The sequence below is a fragment of the Lepidochelys kempii genome, chromosome 27, assembly GCF_965140265.1.
Source record: "Lepidochelys kempii isolate rLepKem1 chromosome 27, rLepKem1.hap2, whole genome shotgun sequence".
NCBI classification, from domain to species: Eukaryota; Metazoa; Chordata; order Testudines; family Cheloniidae; genus Lepidochelys; species Lepidochelys kempii.
This window is the reverse complement of record NC_133282.1, coordinates 11,557,394-11,576,052: the sequence shown is the minus strand read 5'-3', so window position 1 is coordinate 11,576,052 and position 18,659 is coordinate 11,557,394. Positions and strand designations below refer to the sequence as shown.

At 55.5% G+C, this 18,659-nt stretch overlaps 1 protein-coding gene across 4 annotated transcripts in view; it reads right to left on the bottom strand.

Annotated features, from left to right (window-relative positions):
• Window positions 1-1,271: 1,271 nt before the first annotated feature.
• Window positions 1,272-18,659, bottom strand: part of SLC4A1 (solute carrier family 4 member 1 (Diego blood group)) — a 41,599-nt gene continuing 24,211 nt past the window's right edge. For 3 of the 4 annotated variants that reach the window (XR_012156420.1, XR_012156419.1, XR_012156421.1), the window contains 12 exons: window positions 18,304-18,508; window positions 17,441-17,653; window positions 17,122-17,270; window positions 15,366-15,560; window positions 11,100-11,249; window positions 9,565-9,657; window positions 8,482-8,648; window positions 7,511-7,764; window positions 6,801-6,970; window positions 5,710-5,883; window positions 3,996-5,405; window positions 1,272-3,594 (listed from right to left, as the gene is read on the bottom strand). Coding sequence is in view for 1 of the 4 variants with exons in the window: in XM_073326241.1 (XP_073182342.1) it covers window positions 5,325-5,405; window positions 5,710-5,883; window positions 6,801-6,970; window positions 7,511-7,764; window positions 8,482-8,648; window positions 9,565-9,657; window positions 11,100-11,249; window positions 15,366-15,560; window positions 17,122-17,270; window positions 17,441-17,653; window positions 18,304-18,508 (1,851 nt within the window). In the remaining 3 variants the exon portion in view is untranslated. Of the gene's footprint in view, window positions 5,406-5,709; window positions 5,884-6,800; window positions 6,971-7,510; window positions 7,765-8,481; window positions 8,649-9,564; window positions 9,658-11,099; window positions 11,250-15,365; window positions 15,561-17,121; window positions 17,271-17,440; window positions 17,654-18,303; window positions 18,509-18,659 lie in introns of all 4 variants that reach the window. The other variant, XM_073326241.1, reaches the window with a different exon arrangement.

Genomic DNA, 18,659 nt, shown 5'->3' with positions numbered 1-18,659 from the left:
TGGTATGTGTCACGCTCGAAGGTATGACTCCTTAGTAATCAGGGTTGGCTGGCCCCAGGCCTTTCAGCCTCTAGGGGCAAGACACCCTGTTATACAAGCCCATGGGCTCAAAGTCCCATGGAAGTTAGGCATCTAAATACCTTTGAGGATCTGAGCTAAGCATTTCAGGACAGGGACTATCTCTCACTAACACCACCTTTATACTAGGAGCCCTTTACCATGACAGGAATACCAGCATACCGTACTGACCAATGACTCCTAATGTCACGACAGCTATATCAGTAGAACTGTGCTCTGTACGTAGGGTGACCAGATGTCCCGATTTTATAGGGACAGTCCCAATATTTGGGGTTTTTTCTTATATAGATGCCTACTATCCCCCCACCCCCACCCGTCCTGATTTTTCACACTTGATATCTGGTCACCCAATCTGTACAGGTCTAGTTAAGCCCACCCCCATAAGCAAAACAAGCTAAACTAATAAAATACCAGCTTTGCCGGTACTGCTGCGTCTACACTAGAGGGTCTAGCCAACACTGCTCTGTTGGTTAGGGATCATCCCTCTGCACTGAGGTACACTGGCAGAAGTCTGTAATGTAGACGTAACCTAAGTCTGTGAACAGTGCCCAGCACACCAGGGCCTTGATCTCATTTGGAGGCTGCACGTGCTACTATCACGTAAATAACATTGTGGTGGAGAAAATCCTACGATGGAGGGTCTGCAGCCCTAGAGACAGAGAGCTGCCAGGGCCCCTGGAAGTTAGGAATTAAAGCAGGTGATGATCTTTTTGCATGTATTAAACTGTTTTATTTGCACAGAATAAGCTCCTTGAGAATGAACTGTTTTTGTTCTGTGTTTTGTACAACACCTGGCATTACAGGGGCCTGATCCATGGCTGGGGTTTCTCGGAGCTATTGCAATTCTCTTAATTCTTATTATAAATAAGAGAATCTGCTGGTAAATGCAAAAAAATAATTTCTCCAGGTGTTTTTTTTCATTCAAATGTATTTTTTATTTTTTTCAAAGCATCATACAGAGGTGCATTATTTTTAATTTCATGAAAAACCAAAGCACACAACATTCTGTTTAGTTCTGACATACAGGTGACAAGGCTACAGAATAATCCTAACACAATATATCTCAAGGTAGGTTTGGTTTGGGCCACACGGGCCAGACAACAATGGTCCGAGTGAGGTACAGTGCAGGCCGGATTCTCACACTAAAGTCAGCTTTGTCCTACGGTCCCTTTCTATCTTTTTTTCTCACAAGGGGAAAAGCCTCTGCTCATGGTCTAATCAATAGTTAAGTAGACAGAATTCTGTCATGTGCACAGACACACAATCCCTTTCGCACACACAAATACATTCCCACACATGATCACCGTTTCCTCTCTCTCTCTCACACACACAGTGCTCAGTTCCAGATCTGGCTTGCACACTGTCACTTAGACATCTGAGCCAACTGGGCTCACTTGGCACCTTACAGGGGTGTTTAGGCAACTAACTGCCTGTTCAAGAGGCCAAATGTAGAACTGAGTGCCTTAGCTGAGCGTATCCAGTTTGAAAATTGGACTTACGTTTAGTATCTCTTGCTACCAGCCCCAGGCAGCAACAAATCCTGCAAAACCCCCTTCCCCATGTGGAAAAGACTGTAACATGTACACACTCTAAGCCCTTTAGTGAGTTCCATTCACATCATTTATTGCTCAGCTCTGGGATCTTTGGGCCTGACTCCGGTTCCAAGCCAGTGTGACTCTTGATTTCAGTGGCATTACATGGGGTAAAGCTGGAGTTACACAGAGCAGAATCAGTCCATTCTCTCTTTCTTTCTTTTTTTTTTTTAAACACGATTCAATTCATGTTCAAGTCTATCTTTTAAAAAACTTGCCAAAGATCCAGAATCCTTAGTGAATCCAGCATTTAATAAACGAGGTAGGTGGTGCTGCCTCATTCACCTCACACCCTTACTTGCCCCCATTCATTCTTCCAGTGCATGGAGAGGCTTCTCCTCCAAAGAAGACAGTCCCCCCAGAGGCCACCTAAACACAAGGAGCCTGAGTCTCCATCTCCTTACCCAGTTTTATGCTTACGCAGCTCTGCTGACTTCAGGGGGAGTTACTCCTGCTTTAAACCAGAGTAAGGGAGAGGAGTGTCAGGACTGAGAACTATCAGCTGGAGTCTGCAAGGTGCTATCAGGAGCTGCTCAGCACTTTGCATGGTCCGGCCCTATAAAGGAGGCACCATCTGGTTTAAAAAAAACCCAACAAATCATAGAGGATGCGATCCAACACCCATCAGAGTCAATGGAGAGACTCCTATTGGCTTCAGTGGGCTTTGAGGCAGGCTCATAATTTCTAAAGCACAAATTTCTTCTTTACGTTCCCAATAACCCCTGAGATGATTCTACCTGAAAGAATTTCTACCACTTATCTCTATTTATGCTCTTTGTTTGTTTGTTTTCGCATTTCACTCATTTTAGAGACAATGCGGCGAGGGAAACAACCAACTAGTTCGTTTAACCTTATTTCTTCTAGTCAATTTCACTTCCTGGTTCTCATGCCCTAGCAGCTGGGCTGGGGGGTCAGCTTCTAATCTCACTTGCCCTGGTAAGAATCCAGATCATCTCTACTGATGTCAAAGGAGTTGCTCCAGATTTGTATTGGTCTAACAGATCAGAATCTGGCTGGGTGGCAGCCACAGCAGGGGAATGTTTCAATGAAAACAAAATGGATTTTTAAAAAAAAAAGTATATTAATATTAGTTTAAAAACACTAAAGTGGACATGGTGGTCCCTAAATCTGTCTCTACAAATATCCTTTAAAAAAGCCTTCCTAGACTATCAAATGGTCCCCCCAACTTTCTGCATGCACATATACCCTTCCTCATCCCCTAGCACTCTTTTACAAGGCAGAAGCACAATCAGAATATTTTTAAATACATTTTTTTAAAAATAAATTACAAACATCCTTTATCACTAGTGTAAAATATACAGGTAATTTCACCCGCTCTTTTTTTTTCTTTTTTCTTTTGCTTTTTACATAGACTCTAACTACAAAAGCATTATAAAACTTTTTTTTTAAGATCCGTTTTATCATTATTTTCTTAATGCCAAATATATAAATTTATCCTCTTCCTATTTACATATTGAATTCCCCGGGACAGATGATAAGTTAATACAAACAAAAGAAAACCAGCTGGGTTCCTTGAAGTCAGTGAAGCGCTGATTATTTAGATCTGCTGAAGATTTGGCCTGAAGTCTTTATTCTACACTAACTAAATCATACAAACAAAGGTTGTGAAGCTCATGATGTTTCACAGACTGAGGGCCTGATTCAGATCTGCCTTAATCTGGTCTGATTGGCAGAGTTACATAGATGCAGAATTGCATGGGCTCTTAGATCGTTGGAGGGCTTGACTCGAGGAGGGATGCTGAGAAAGGGCAGAGCAGGTGCAATCCTCTGCACAGCTGGAAAAGGATCTGAACACGGGCTGGATCCCGTAAGGTGCTGAGCACCCTCCACTCTCATTGTGCTTGTTGGAGACTCTGAGCCCTTCTTGGGACGTCCCACCCACGCCACTGTCCAGATGAAATTGCTGCAGTAAGGAAAAGCAGCACCCGTGTCAGGTTATATAAGGGATCCAATCCAGCGCTGGTGTAAGCGAACACGACCCTAGCGGGGCTCAGCGGCAGCTGCACCTGCTTACACCACTCAGCACTTGGCCCAAGGTCAGCGATGCTGTATTGTGTTAGTCAGAGGGAGCCACATTCTGGGGGAAATCCTGCCCGAGCGGGATTCGAACACAGCTTAGTAACATGGCCAGGCTGAGGATACAGCATCTGCCTGGAGCTAGTGCTCCCTTCCCTTCCCTGGGAGATCTTTGGGGACTGGGGGTGAGGATGTTGGAGCATCTGGGGTTGGCCACCTGGTTTCTACCCAGCCCTTTATTGACTGCAAAGGGGTTTGTTAAAGTAACTTGTTATAGGCGCTAATTACATGTCATCCGTGATGAGAGCGCAGAATTCTAACCCCCATCCTCTCGTCCTGAGCTGGACACGGTGCCAGCCACAGCCACACTTTGCCTGCACACAGGAGATCCCAGGGCCATCAGCGAACGCTTTGTCCCCCTCCGGTAACATTTTTTTTCAGGCCTGGCTGCAACGTGAGCCCCGAACCAGGGGAGCCCGGTTCAGTTCCCAAGCAAGTGCCCCAGAGGCCCTGGAAATAAGTATAAAGGAGCAACATGTACAGCTTAGGGTCCTGTCTGAGCAGAGTCCTCAGACTGGTTAGCACCAAAGTTTGTCCGGGAAAGGGCTCGGAAGCTGGTGGGAGGGGAGGTCGGGGAGAATTCACCCCAGCCTCAGGCTCCTGGGCAAAACCTGCCTGACTTCCCCTCTCACCCTGCCCTCCCTGTGCAGAAGGCTGCAGGATGGATCCCTCGGCTAGCCCCATCCCTCCACCGTGGCAACCTGGATTCTGTTAGCCCGAGGCCACCCCGGATTGACGGGCACTTGGTGCTCCCTTGGTTCCGTGGCCACAAGGTGATTCTAAAGGCTGCCTCTCCACCTTGGCTTTTCCTCACTTGCCTTCTTCCTTGCTCTCTTTTGGAGCCGCCTTCTTCATCTGGGAGGAGAAGCAGCCCTTCCAAGCCATCTCCTCGGACTCTGGCTGAGTGCTTACTGTTTTGCTTTGTATGCCCTGGGCTACATACACCAGGGCCAGGGTCTGCAAAGAGACCTGCCAGTGGGATTAACTCTTTAACGGTCTGTAGAAAAATGAAATCTGGCAGGAATCATTACTACCCAGGGGCTGAGGCAAAAGGGAGCACCAGACCACATGCCCGTCTGTGTAGCGGTACATACACGGCCGGGCAAGCAGATGAGAGCCAAGATTCCCTCTTCCCCGGAGAGCTGGCCCTTTATCCCAGTGGGTGGGTACAACAGATCAAGCCATAAAAAGAAAACAAAAAAAGAGAAATATATTCCCGGGTCACTTAGCTGCTGAACCAGCGCTGAACGGAGTCCACGTCTTGGGTGCCCATCTCTAGCAGTCTGGATGCAGCTTGGAAGCACTATTTGTCCTCCAGGTCAGGTTTTGAAGTCTTGAAAAGTTGCTTTGTGGTGCTACAGAATCGGAAGCGCATGTAATGCGTGTGTGTGAGTGTGTGGTGTGTAGCTACATAGATTCCTTGGCGTGTGTGTGTGTCTGTGTGTCACACACACACACACACACACACATTTCTTTGAACCCAGACTCTGGGCTCTCTGAAAAGCCTGGGAAAGGAACCCTCTGTTCCTTATATGGAGGACACAAGAAAGCAGGGGCTCAGATCGGCATCTGCACTTCATGGTACACATCACGGCCTTCTGTCTCATCAAAGGTCACGTCGGCATCGTCTGCGTCCAGCTGGAAGGAAGCGGGGATACCATTAGGGCTCTCGTGGGATGGGGGGTAGGAGCAGAGAGAACCAGGAAGCCCTGAGGGCCTGCCCTGCCCAGTCGTGTGGCTCTCTTCTCAGGGCACGGCAATGGGACTCACATCTTGGGTGCTGGAGGATGGGGATGGAAGATCAAATGCTGTCCAGAAAGGAATTGGGAAGCGCCCTCCTCTCTGATGATTCTCTATCAGGGAGCTGCTCCCCACCTCCTCCATGTCCTCCCCTCCCACCTCTTGGAGCAAAGGCTTGGGGTGCGGGGCAATGGATACCTACACACTTGAGTTCGATGTCCTTGAAGATCTTGGGGAGCAGGAAGCGGCGCAGGGGCACCGTCAGGATGAGGAGGAACGGCAACGCCAAGGAGGCCGGGGTGGACTTCACCACCCACAGGGTGGCCAGGCACATGATCTGGGTGAACGTGAAGATGTGCATCCGCCAGGTCTTCACCTTTAAGGCAAAAGCCGGGGAGATTCAGAGCTGCCCCGGTGGCCCCCACCCCTGAGACAGCACCCCCCCGTACCCCGCTTGGGCAGAGCTGCAACCCACTTGATGCACAGGATCCCACGAACCAGCAGGAGAGTCTAGCACCAAGAGCAAGCACCTCCCCTCTCTGTATGCCCCACACTTCAGATCCGTGCCAGGGAGAGGAATGAGGGTGTCTCCCCGCTGCTCCCCAGAGCTGGGGAAGCAGGGGGCATCTGCAGCCTGGGACTGGGGAGGTGAGGGTCTCTGGGGACAGGAGAGAGGAAGGGTTTCCGTGCAGGTGATCTGGGCAGTGGGTGGTCCATGCTGAGTCTGCCCTGGCCCTGCCCCTCCAGGCCCCAAGTGGGAGCGGGATGATCTTTCCTCCTTTCTGATAAGACTGGTGCTGAGTGCTGTGATCCCAGCGGCCTCGGGGCTGGGCTGGCCAATGCACTGCCCCTGCTCCCCCAGCACTGTGAGTAGCACATGAGGGGCTGGCTTAGATCATGCCCCCTGCAAGACTTCTCCAGCCGCCAGACCCTGTGTGGGGAGCTAGGTTCCGTCGGGCCCTGTGGCCCCTGCCAGTTCAGGACTCAGACGGGATCTGTACACAGTTTGCTGTGGCTCAGAGGGGCCATTAGGGTCCCCCAAGTCCTGGGGCCTCCTGGGAAATTTCCCCTGTAACCACGTAAGTCTGAGGAGCTGCAACCAAATGTGAGCTCTGGACCAACCAGGCCAGAGCTGTGCGGTACCGACACCCGTCTTGTCTGCAACACACCCGATAGCGGAGAGCGTGGGAGGACCTGTCCCCTTTGCCCTTCCTCAGCTGGGAGAGCCTGTTGCCACCCCACCCGGCCAAGGAAAACCCCCCACAACGAAGCAGAGAGGAGCAGCGCCCTCACCCGTTTGACGTAGGGCTCGTCGGGGTGGTACTTGGGTGGCTTCAGCAGGAGGAGGATGCGGTCATAAAGCTGGATCCCATTCAAGGAGGTGACCCCCATGTAGAGAAAGATCCCGAAGAGCACAGCCAGCGGGATCAGCTTCAGGATGGGCTCCATGAGGATCGAGAGACCTGCCGGGGAGAGAGGCGTCCCTGTGAGAATGGAGTGGCCTAGAAACGCCAGCTTGGCTGGAGGGTGAGCCTTCCCTTCACGGGCCAGCTGGAGAGCTGCCAAGAGCCCAGCCCGGACCTCCGTGCCAGCACCGGGCCAGCGTTCCTCTGCATTGTCCCATTTCTCACGTGCGCAGGGAAAGGTCCCAAGAGACGCCTTGTTAGCCACAGAAGAGGCTGCAGGAAAGCACGTCTCCTTTGTCCCCTCAGCACCATTTTCATCCCCGCCCTGGCAAGTTCTCACCGCAGCCAATCTGTCCTTGGCTGCTTGCTTGAGAGGGAAGCCATCCATGGCTGTAGTTTTTGCACCACAGATGCTGGTCCTGCTAGGAACTGGGCCACGACCATCTATGCAAACACAGCCATGCTCACTGCCCACAGGGACTGAATCTGAACTAGCCACCTAGAGGGGCCGTGCTCCATCATCCTATTCCCAGCCCACTTGAGCCATCCAGGCTGCTGGGATGGTGCCCTCCTGAAAGCCCGTTTAGAAAGACTCACCTACAAGGATGGACACCAGGAGCCCACTGATCCTCTGCTCCTTGACCTCCTGGACGTGGACCTTCTCCCCAGGGGTGGTGGCCTTGGCCATCACTGTCAGGGCGTTGGCGTGAGTGATGGTCCTCACCGTGGTGGCACTGAGCCAGGGCATGCCAAAGAGCGCAGCTATGCCTCCCATGCCGACAATCAGCAGCAGGTCCAGATGGAAACCTGAACCCTTCACCAGCTTCCTCTCGGGCTTGCTCACAATCAGCCTGGGGGAGAGGGTGAAATAGCATCCGCTGTAATCCAAGGATTGTTCCCATCCATCCCTCCTCACCCCATCAGCCTCCCTGCTCTCACCCCCCTGAAGCAGCAGAAGAGAGGACAGCCCTTCCAATCCTCAGATCTGCAGAGGGATGGAGCCCCCAGGATCTCTTCAGCAGTAAGGTCGGAGCTCTTCTCTTTCTTCTTCTGCCTCTCCATCCCTCCTTTTCTTCCTCTTTTCTATCCCTTCCTCCTCTTCTTCTCGCTTGCTCTGCTGTGTCTCCATCTCTCCACCACTCCTTTTCGCAGCCCCAATCTCCAGGTCTCCCTCTCCCCCACCCTCCAGTCCCTTAAGTCAGGGGTTCTCACCCTTTTTCTTTCAGAGGCCCCCCCAACATGCTATAAAAACTCCATGGCCCACCTATGCCACAACAACTGGCTTTCTGCATATAAAAGCCAGAGCCAGCATTAGGTCAGCTGCAAGCAGGGCAGTTGCCCAGGGCCCCACACCGCAGGAGACCCCGCAAAGCTAAGTTGCTCAGGTTTCGGCTTCAGCCCTGGGTGGCGGGTCTTGGGGCACCGGGCTTCAGCCCCATGTGGTTGGGCTTTGCCTTTCTGCCTTTGGCCCCAAGAAGTCTAATGCTGGCTCTGCCCGGCGGACCCCCTGAAACCTGCTCGCAGCCCCCCGGGGGCCCCAGAGCCCTGGTTGAGAACCACGGCCTTACGTTGTGATCTGCGACTCCAGGAAAATGAGGATAAAGACCAAGATGGCAGGAAGGGCAGCACCAAACATCATCCAGATTGGGAAGTCTTTGTTTTTCCCCAGCGGATGGATGAACCATCCCCGGGCAGTTGTATTGGAGACCTGGAGGCCTTTAGGAACGCTAAGTTTCTGGAAGAGAGACCGAGAGAGATGAATGATCCAAATGCCCAAATCCAGAGCCAGGCAGTGGCAGAAGGGACAGAGCACCCGGGAGTCTGCAGCAGAGGATGAGCATGGGCGTGGGGCCCTGAGAGGTCACCAGCATGGAGCGCTCCAAAATGGAGACTGGCCCTTCTCTAATGCCTTTCATCTGAGCACTCTGCAGAGCAGTTAATTAATGCAACCTCATTATCTCTGCCCTTGGAGGTTGGTACCAAGAGGTGAAATGACTCACGGATGATCACATGGCCAGTTGGCTGCAGACATAGGAATAGAACCCAGGAGTCCTGATGCCCCGTCTCCAGCTCTAATCATTCGACAACACTCCATGCCCAGAGCAAGGAATAGAACCCAGGAGTCCTGATGCCACATCCCCTGCTGTAGCCGTGAGGGCCTGGTCTACACTAAACATGTAGGTCAACATAGATCTGTCAGTCAGGGGTTTGAAAAATCTACCCCACTGGGCACCGTAGCTATGTTGACCTATGTGGACACAGCAAGGTTGACAGAAAACCGCTTCTGTTGATCTACCTATCATTGTTCAGGGAGGTCTTGTTCCTTCAGCACTGGAGAAAAACCTTTTGTTCCTGTAGGCTGGGTCTACACAACGGGAGTATCCCAGCATAGCCCCACCTTAATCACGTTCCTTTCTCAGATACAGGCTTAGAAACCAGGAGTCCTGAGGGCCAGTCTCCTAGTCAAACCACTAGCCCGCACCCTGTCCACCGTCAGTGAAGTCTGCAAAGTGGATGGAAGGAGCGACACACACAGACATGAGATCGTGAGCATTCTCAGGCCAATACCGACCGCTCATGCCGAGTCTGGCCCCTGCAAAAAGCTGGGGCCACATGCATCAATGCACTCTTCCCCTTCTCCACTCACTCACCTGGGTGTATGTGTTGTCCTTCATGAAGAAGTCAGCCAGCGCCATGATGAAGATGGAAATGGGGACCCCAAAGTCACCAATCACGCGCCGGAGCTAGGGAAAAACAGCTGTGTGAATCAAACAGCCACTGTGTTAATGCTGGGGGCAGGGTCTGGGATACAGGCCATTTCACCTGGAGGGGGCACTGGTTCCAATCTGGCCCCAGGTGTGGGGGGACTGGCTCACCCGGTGGGGCCTAGGAGATGGTACACAGGGCTTCTCACCTCCTTGCGTCTAATCTGGGAGCAGGTCAAGCAGACTGGCTGGCTCACAGTGGGTTTAGGAAGGGGACTCGAGGGGCTTTTGCCTGTAGGTTCAGCCCAAGTTGGTGAACTGGCAGCAAGAGGGAATGGAATAATGAGCCTTTCACCTCGAGGTCAGCAGTTCAGATCTAATAACTCTTCCTTTGCCTGCACCTGTCTGGTGGGGGACCCCGGCAGCTCCCCCCAAGCCTTGGCCATGACTTGCTGGGAAAGCGGCCTGCATGTCCCTGCTGGTGAAAGCCAGGCAGGAGGGAAGTACTGGGTGTGAGAGGGGTCTGTGGGTGGAGTCCCTCAGAAAGGAGGTCAGAGAGCTACAGGAGGAAGTGGCTTGTCTGCGTAGCATCCAGGAGCGTGAGGACCGTGGAGATGTCTGGGGTGGAGGATGCTGGCCAACTACAAATGAGTGCAGAAGCCCCAGAAGAGAGAGGGGAACTGGCTGCTCTGGGAGGGAGAGGCAGAGGCTGGCTGCTCTCGGGTACAAGGCTCCCACCCAGCTCCTTTGTCCATCGAGGTGAAGAACCAGCCCATGCTGTACTGCGACAGGAGGCGAGGAGCAGACCCCGTGGGCGGAGGAGGAGCCATTCGCCCCCAAGGGCAGTGGACGCCTCCATCTGCAGACCTGACCCAGGGCCTCTGTGACCTTTTAAGCATCTTTGCCTCTCTGGAGGCCTGGGTGAAAGGGGTTTGGCGGGTCTCAGGGCCGGGCCCCGATCCCAGGACATACCCCTGGCTGGCAGGCTGAGCAGAGAGGCTGAGGACCGAACGGGGCCTGGGCTGCGACTCGCGGGTGGAGGAAACGCACGGCTGGGGAGGCCCGCAGGTGGCAAGCTGGCATGGCTGCCCTAGGGAGAGACCTGACTTCGCCAACGCCCATCCCCCAGCCACTTTAAACCCAAACCAACAAGTTTAGTCCCAAATCCTGCCCCCTCCCAAGCAGCTGGGCTGGGCACTGCACGGACCCTGGGGTGAGGGGGGATCCTCCCGCTCTGGTGATGGAGCCGCTCCGCAAACCCTACCCTAGAAGTGCAGAGGAGGTAACCCGCTGCTCAGGTTAAAAAGTCCCAGCTGAGGCCTTGGCCTTCAGCCCAAGTCACAGTGACTTTTAGTGCTGGGAGTCCCAGGTTCCAGCCCCACGGTCGGACAACGGGGCGAGTGGGGCCCCAGCAATGTGGGTCCCCCAGGGGCTGTACGAAGGAGCCACAGCAGGAGGCCGGGCCTGGCGCTGAGACCCACCTTGCCGGGCAGGAAAGCGCTGTTCTTGAACTTGCGCAGGAAGAAGGCGATGAAGAAGGTGCCGGCCATGAGGACCAGGGAGAGCAGGGCTGTGTTGGGTTGCGGGTCTCTGGACCCGTAACTCTTCTGCAGGGGGTGCTTCTGGAAGATCTGGGGAGGAAGCCAGCAGGTCAGGGAGGCAGTACAGAGGGCAGGTGGCAATCGCAGGATGGTCCTGAGTCCATTTCTCTAGAGCCCCACCCACCCCGAGCCCTGCTCCTGCTTCAGCCCATTCATAGGGGCAGCGGTACCCTCCCCTTCCGGGGCTTTGTGCCACCCTCCTCACAGGGCCACCCAGTGGCGGGGTTGGGTTAATCTTAGAGCATGATCCCTTTGGGACAAAAACCCCAGCCCCTCTTTCCTGCCTAGAGCAGACACTGTCAGCACCCCCCCCACACACACAGTTTCTGGGCATCCCTGGGGGATGGCTCACAGGCTACAATTTCTATTGATCCCCGTGGGATTGAGATTCAGTGGAGGGGAGCTGTCCCAGACAGGGGGCGTGGGAAGGGCTTGACTGGGGAAAGAAGGGGAAGTGAAATCCCACAGGAAAGGCAAGAGACAGATTGGACTCTCCCCACTTGACCTGTCTTCACTGCCCCCCATGGCAGGGGTGAGACCCCGCAGCCTCCAAGGAGACAGGAGGCTGCTATGGCATGGGGGTGGGGAGGGGACTGCGAGAAGAGAGAGGGTTTAGACTCGGGTCCCATTCCCATGCCTCCCACGCACCTGCCACCCCTGGCTACCTCTCCCCTGCCCCAGCCCTTTACGGGGTTTTATTCCAGGAGCCCATTTCTCCCGCAGCGTTAAAGGAGATCAACGAAGCAGAGCGTGGATCAGGGCCCAGTTGCACTGTACTGGGTTCAGTGCCGCTGCTGGCATCCCCTGATACCCCTCGTGGGCTGGCCACCTGCCCGCTGTCTGTGTTCGTGATCCGATCCGTGTCCGCGCCCAAATGCAGCACGGGCAGCCGCAGACAGGACCAACCAAATGGAAAAACCAAATGCCCGGCTGGGGTTTTCAAACAACCCCCCTCCTCCAAATGCTATTGAAATTCAATTGGAGCTGGGCACCTAACTCCCCTGGGCCCACTGTTACATACACCTGGCATAGCTAAGTGGTGACCAAGAGAGGGGGCTGAATAACTGTCCCCATGCACCTGCAGGGCCAGACCGCACGGAGGGGAGGCTCTGGTGAGGAGGTGGGGTAACTACGAAGGATGGGGTGAAACCCAGCAATGTACCCAGGAAACCCTGACAGTGAACTCCCTAAGTCTGTGGCATTGCCCCCCTCTGGGAAGGGGGGGAGCCCCATTGTATGGGCTGATTAAAGCCAGCCCTGGAGAATGCAGGGCCAGAGATAATCCTGTCCCAGTAAGGAGGGTGGCCTAGCTGCGTCCCTCTGTATCTTCCCCCTCGCCCGTCCGTAGGGCACTCTGACGCACAGCTGCATTGTGCTGCAGCTTGTGTTTTAGGAGCACACCTCTCTGCGTGTCTGGTGCACTATCCCTGCTCTGGCAGGAGGGACCGGCCTGTCAGGGTGTGGGCCATGGGAACGCCGAGGGAACGGCAGCAGCTGGCAGCGTGGAAGGATGGGAAAGGGGCGTTATTTTTAGCATCAATATCCTCCTTGTTTCATTTGAAACAAAGCTCCAGTGAGTGGGAAACCAATGGGGCAGCTGACTGCCGTGAGTGAGTCTGTGTGTGGGTTTGTGTGTGTCATTGTGTGTCCATGTGCTCCGTGTGCGTGTGTGTCCATGTGTTGCGTGACTGTGACTGTGCCCGTCTGAGTGTCTGAGCGTGGTGAGTATCTGGGTGACTTGTCTGTGTGTGTCCAGGTGATGTGTGTGTCTCTCTGTGTCCATCTGTCTGTGAGTTGTGCGATTTCCCTGTGTGATATGTGTGCGCGTACATCTGAAAAGAGCCTCCTCTCTGGGAATCAGCCAGGGGCACCCAACAATGACAAGCTGCCACAGCTGGATTCCTCTCTTCCCCGGCCCGCCGTGGTTTCCAGCCATCCCCGGCTCTGCCCAAACAGACCGAGAAGCCCGATCTCAGGCCTGACGGCAGTGCAGAACCAGCAAAGCCTGCGCCATGCTGCTGTGGGCTGGGGGCTTCGGAGACACGTGGGGGGGGTCTCCCAGTGCATAAACTGGAGCTGGGATTTGCATGTTGCAGCCTAGAATTAGCATCCCTGGGTGAAACTGAGGCACAGAATGGCAGCGGAGGAGGAAAAGCAGCTTATCAGATGGGCTCCATCTCCATCTCTCTCCCTGTTCTCCCTCCTGTATCTTTCTCTCTCCCCCATTCGCTCACTCTTGCACTCACTCGCTCGCTCTCAGTTTCTATGGAAACCGTGTCTCTGTGACCTCACTTCCTGCGACCAAATTATTTTTTTTAACGGGTCAGTGAAATGTGGCAAAGATGCCAGCAAAGCTTCAGGTGCAGGGTTTCCAAAGGGGCTTGTCTAGAGCAGGAACACGAGCGGTCACTTCGCGCGTGCAGCCGGCAAGGACCGTCCCGGTTAACGACGTGCCCGAGAGGCTAGGGTTGATCGCGGCCAGCGGACGTGGTTAAACACGACTAGCACCGTCTACACAAGGCAGTAACCTGTTTTGGTGCTACCATGCTAGCTGGCATGTGTAAAAAAGCCCCTTACTTTCCTGATTTAGACACCCCCCCCCACGCGTGCTGCATGAAATGACAGGCAAACATATGCATATATGCCGCACAGACACCGTCCACGTGATGCTCTGTTACACACCCATACGCCCACGCCTTATAAGTGAACGCATTACGTACTCACGCATGCAATCTGCAAACACGCTACACACGTACCCGCACAGCCATAGGGACCCGCAGCCATGTGTATCCACACGATCACATCCGGGTCCGTTACACATCCCTAGAGACATGGGCATCCTGCCGTGTAGTGGGGCAGTTTCCCCACTCCGGTGGGAAAAGCCTAGTCTGATTGGGGAAGCAGCCACAGCTGGGGCCACGCCCAAGCCGGCCACAGCGGGCCCTTTAAAAGGGCTGAGAGCCAGGATCTGAGTCAGTCTCTCTCCAGCCCTGGAGGGAGAAGGATCTGGCTGCCTGGGAGGACAGGGTACCGGAAGCGGAGCAGGGCTGGGGAAGGGCAAGAGGAGCTGGGGCGCTCCAGCCTGGTAAACCCCCAGGCTGAGGCCTGGTTAAAGGCCCAAGGCAGGTACTGGGGCTGCAGAGGTGCAGCCCGGGCATAGGCAGATGGTCCAACCCCCTTGCCAGTGATGAGTGGCCGTTACACTGCAGTTTGCCCCAGTGAGAGGGGGCTGGATGACGACTGGCAGTAGCCACTGAGGCAAGGTGGGCATAGAGGGCCCTATGGAGAGGAGACCCAGAGTGTGGGGGTACTGCTGGGGGCACAACCCCAAGGAAAGGGGCAATGGCTCCGGGAGGGACACGGGGACCTGAGGCAGATGAGACACCGACCATTAGAGGGCGCTCCGAGGCTGGAAAGAGCTAATTCCCAGACAACCAGCAGGAGGTGCTGTGCCGGTGAGTCATCACTCTGCTGCACTCCACCTACCCACCCATTGACAGACCCAACAATCACAAGTAATCCCGTCCACCAACGCAATTGTTACAAGGAGGAGGGAGAAGAATGGTTCTCCTTAACCTCTCAGGATAGGACAAGAAGCAATGGGCTTAAATTGCAGCAAGGGAGGTTTAGGTTGGACAGTAGGAAAAAATTCCTAACTGTCAGAGTAGTTAAATTGCCCAGGGAGGTTGTGGAATCTCCGTCATTGGGGATATTTAAGAGCAGGTTGGACAAACCCCTGTCAGGGATGATCTAGATAATACTTAGTCCTGCCTTGAGTGCAGGGGAGTGGACTAGATGACCTCCTGGGGTCCCTTCCAGTCCTATGATGCTATGAATTATATCCACACATGTGTGAAACTCCACCCCAAATCACACAACCATGCACCCCCACCCCATACTTCATATGTGCACAATCACCCACTCACCTATGCACATGCGCAGAACATTACAAGAATAGCACTACGGAGCAACCTGCCACCAGGCCGGGGATGGACACAGTGGATAAAGGGACCCAACCCGCTCAGGGGACCCACCCTGGGCAGGTCAGATACCAGCTGGGTCTGTCTCTTGGGCAACCTGCGCTGTGACAGCAATAAAGCCTCTTTGAACCGAGCCGCGGGGTGGCCCTCCCCGCCCCGGCATTACCGCAATGAGCTTGGCGAAGGTCTCGTAGATGAAGATGAGGGAGATGAGGAAGGAGAAGATCTCCTGGGTGTAGCGCGAGATGTAGCGCACCAGGAAGCTGCCCTCGAAGGCCACCACCAGCAGCACCAGGATGATAAGCCAGAAGCCGATCCAGACCCGGCCCACGATGTACTCCATGCCGTAGCTCTCACAGAACTGGGGGCGAGGGGGAAGCAAAGCAGGGCTTGAGTCTCCTGTGGTCCTTTTCCTTCTCCTCCGGTGGCCTCTCAGCTGGCCTCATCTCCACTTCTACCTTGGACCAGACAGGGCCCAGACCCACCAAGCTCCCCCTAAAACCCTTCACACTCTTCTTCCCAACCCCAACTCTGCCCCCCAAGAGACTCTATCCTGCCTCCCCTCCTAACCAACCCCTGCCTCCCCCCACCACCTCTTCACCCCAGCTCCCCCAGCTCCTGCTCCTAGCAGCCCAGCTCAGCCTGGACAGACCAGTCCTTCCTGCACATCTGTGACAAAGCGGGACTGTTCTTAATGTTTCCTCGGAATAGTGTGGGGGTGCCTCAGTTTCCCCTCTGCAGTTCTTAAGTATCTAGGGGGTGGGGTAAGGGTGTATGATCGTTGCAGAGCCCTAGAGGACAGGTGTGTGCAGGGGTCTGGACACAGAGAATGGCTGACACCCTGTTTCCTGGCAACTGATGGCCTGGGCCCTTCACCCCTGCAAGGTGAGAGCTAAAGGGTTGGAGAACAAAGGAATCAGGTGACCTCCTGGCCCAGGAAAGGGAAAAAGCCCAGAGGAGGAGGGGCTGGAGAGAGTTTCAGTTTGGGGCTGGCTGCGGACAAGGAGTGAAGTGCAGACGTGGTTGTCTGGCTCACTGCCCCCCAAAATGGACCCGGCTGAGGGGTCCTGTTCTCTGCACCTACAAGCTCTGTTTTAGACCATGTTCCTGTCGTCTAATAAAAACCTGTTCTGTTTTACTGGCTGGCTGAGAGTCACGTCTGACTGCGGAGTTGGGGGGGCAGGACCCTCTGGCTTCCCCAGGACCCCGCCTGGGCGGACTCGCTGTGTGAAGCGCACGGAGGGGCAGAGGATGCTGAATGCTCCGAGGTCAGACCCAGGAAGGTGGAAGTTGTGTGAGCTGTGTGTCCTGAAGACAGGCTGCTCCCAGAAAGGAGACTTCCCCAGAGTCCTGACTGGCTTCATGGGGAGCAGTTCCAGAGCATCGCCCGGGGACTCCGTGACAACATTCTCCCCACCACTACCCCACGCCCTCCTGCCATCCAGCCTGGGACCCCGCAGCTCCATCGACCCCGGCTTGGCCTCCTTCCCAATGGCTGGGGATGCTGTGGCCCGGCAGCATGGCCCTGGGCACTGCTGGGCTTTGCTCTGTCCATGGGCTCATGGCTCCGGTGGTCCCAGGGGGTGGGGGCTGCCCCAGAGAAGGAGGGGGCAGCGCCTCCTACTGGGAAGGATGGGTTTGTGCTCCATCAGGCTGGAGTGATCCTCAGGCAGGGGGAGCGGGTATGAAGCTGGGAGGTGGAGTCATGGGTCTCCCGCTCCCCAGGTGCTGGGGGCCTGGGCTCCGGGAAGGTTTCTGCCCCAGGGGATGGGCTGTGTAAGGCAGCCGGGGGGGCCTTATGGGAGGGAGAGCTGGACCTGCCACACCTTTCCCTGCAAAGCCACACAGGGGATCAAGCTGCGGGGCAGGTGGGGGGAACAATGGGCATATGCAGGGCTAGAGGAGGGAACCAGGGCACCTACCTTAAAAAAGGCTTCTTCAAAGACCAGCAGGGGACCCGAAAAGCCGACCACCAGCAGGGGCTGAGCGCCGAGGAGGCAGAAGATGATGCCCTGTGCGGCTGTGGAGACCAGCAGCTCCGAGACCCCAATCATGTTGCTTGTCTTTTCCCCTAGAAACAACAGTGCAAGTCAGCAGAGAGGGGCGGGGACCCCTGTGGGCCAGGGACCCTCCTGATCCCACCAGGGCACTCTCCAGAGCGGGTCTGGGGCTGCCTTAAGGGGCAGGGGCCCCAGGGAGTCACCCTGGTTCCCTGGGGGCCAGCAGCTGGGTCCCACTTACCCAGCAGGCCCCCGAAGGTGATGGCCGGGGAGAGGGCTGCGAAATAAATGAAGATGACGGCAGCCAGGCACTGGGCACTGAGGGCGTCCTTGATGTCGCTGAGGTATTTGGGGTAGCGGCGCTTGATGTCCCGCACCAGGCCCCCAAAGGGCCGGCCAGTCCGCCGCAGGGGGTCATCCTCCTCCTCGAGGGCCTTGTCTGCCCGGCCTAGATCTGCAGGGAGACAAAGGCACCCGTGGCCAGGCTGGGGAGGTAATGCCAGGAGTGAGGGGGAAATTCAGCCTCTGTCTTCACTCTCTCCTGGGCTTTCTCCCCACACCTGGCCCCAAGGGGCCACCGTCTCCAGAGCAATCGGGGCTCAGCTCCATGTCCACGCAGCACCAGCCTGCAAACCCTGACCTCCAGGTGCTGTCCTCCCCTCGGTGGAGAGTGGGGCTCCCCGCAATGTACTCAGTGTCAGGCTCTCCCCCAACCCGCGCAATGAGCCACCAAACCTGACCCTGACCCCCGCCCCGGGGGGCATTGGAATTCAACATCCATGCTCCCTCTGCCCTGGGTTTCTTCCACACTGCTCCCCAATAAACCTCTACCCGCCCCCAGCGCTGCCCCATTCATGCATCGCCCTCCCAAAGGATCCTTCCCATGGTGGGCAGGGACCATTGTGGGCAGGGACCAGGGGTGGTGGCTTTGGTCTGCAGGAGGTAGAAGAACCTCCATTGTCCTACTCAGGGGTCCCGCTGCTTTGATTTTCAAGGCTGTCCACCAGCCATCTACCGGCCGTCTACCAAGCTGGGGGCCTCTAGGGCTAGGACAAGAAGCTTCTCCAGAACCTACATGCTGCCCCCAGACTGGGCCCTACATACCCTTTAAGATCTTCATTTCCGGCTTCTTCTCGTCTGGCAGGTACCTCTTCCGCAGCAGCTCCTTCTGCATGGGCACCAGGCTCCTGAGGAGCTGCTCGTTCTGGATCTCGCAGGGCGGGAGGACAATGCTGCAATCCAGAAACTCCTCCACACCCTTTATCAGGTCCTGGCGCTCCTCCGCCAGGTAGGCGTCCCTACGGAACCCCTGCCAGGGGAGAGGGAGGCTCAGGAGGGCAGCAAGACTCCCCGCACGGGCACTGCCATGGCTTACCCCTGGGACCCCTGGGACCGCTCCATCACAGTGGGGCACTAGTGAGCTAAGGCCCTTCTAAACCATCCGGCCAGCTGGGCTCCCT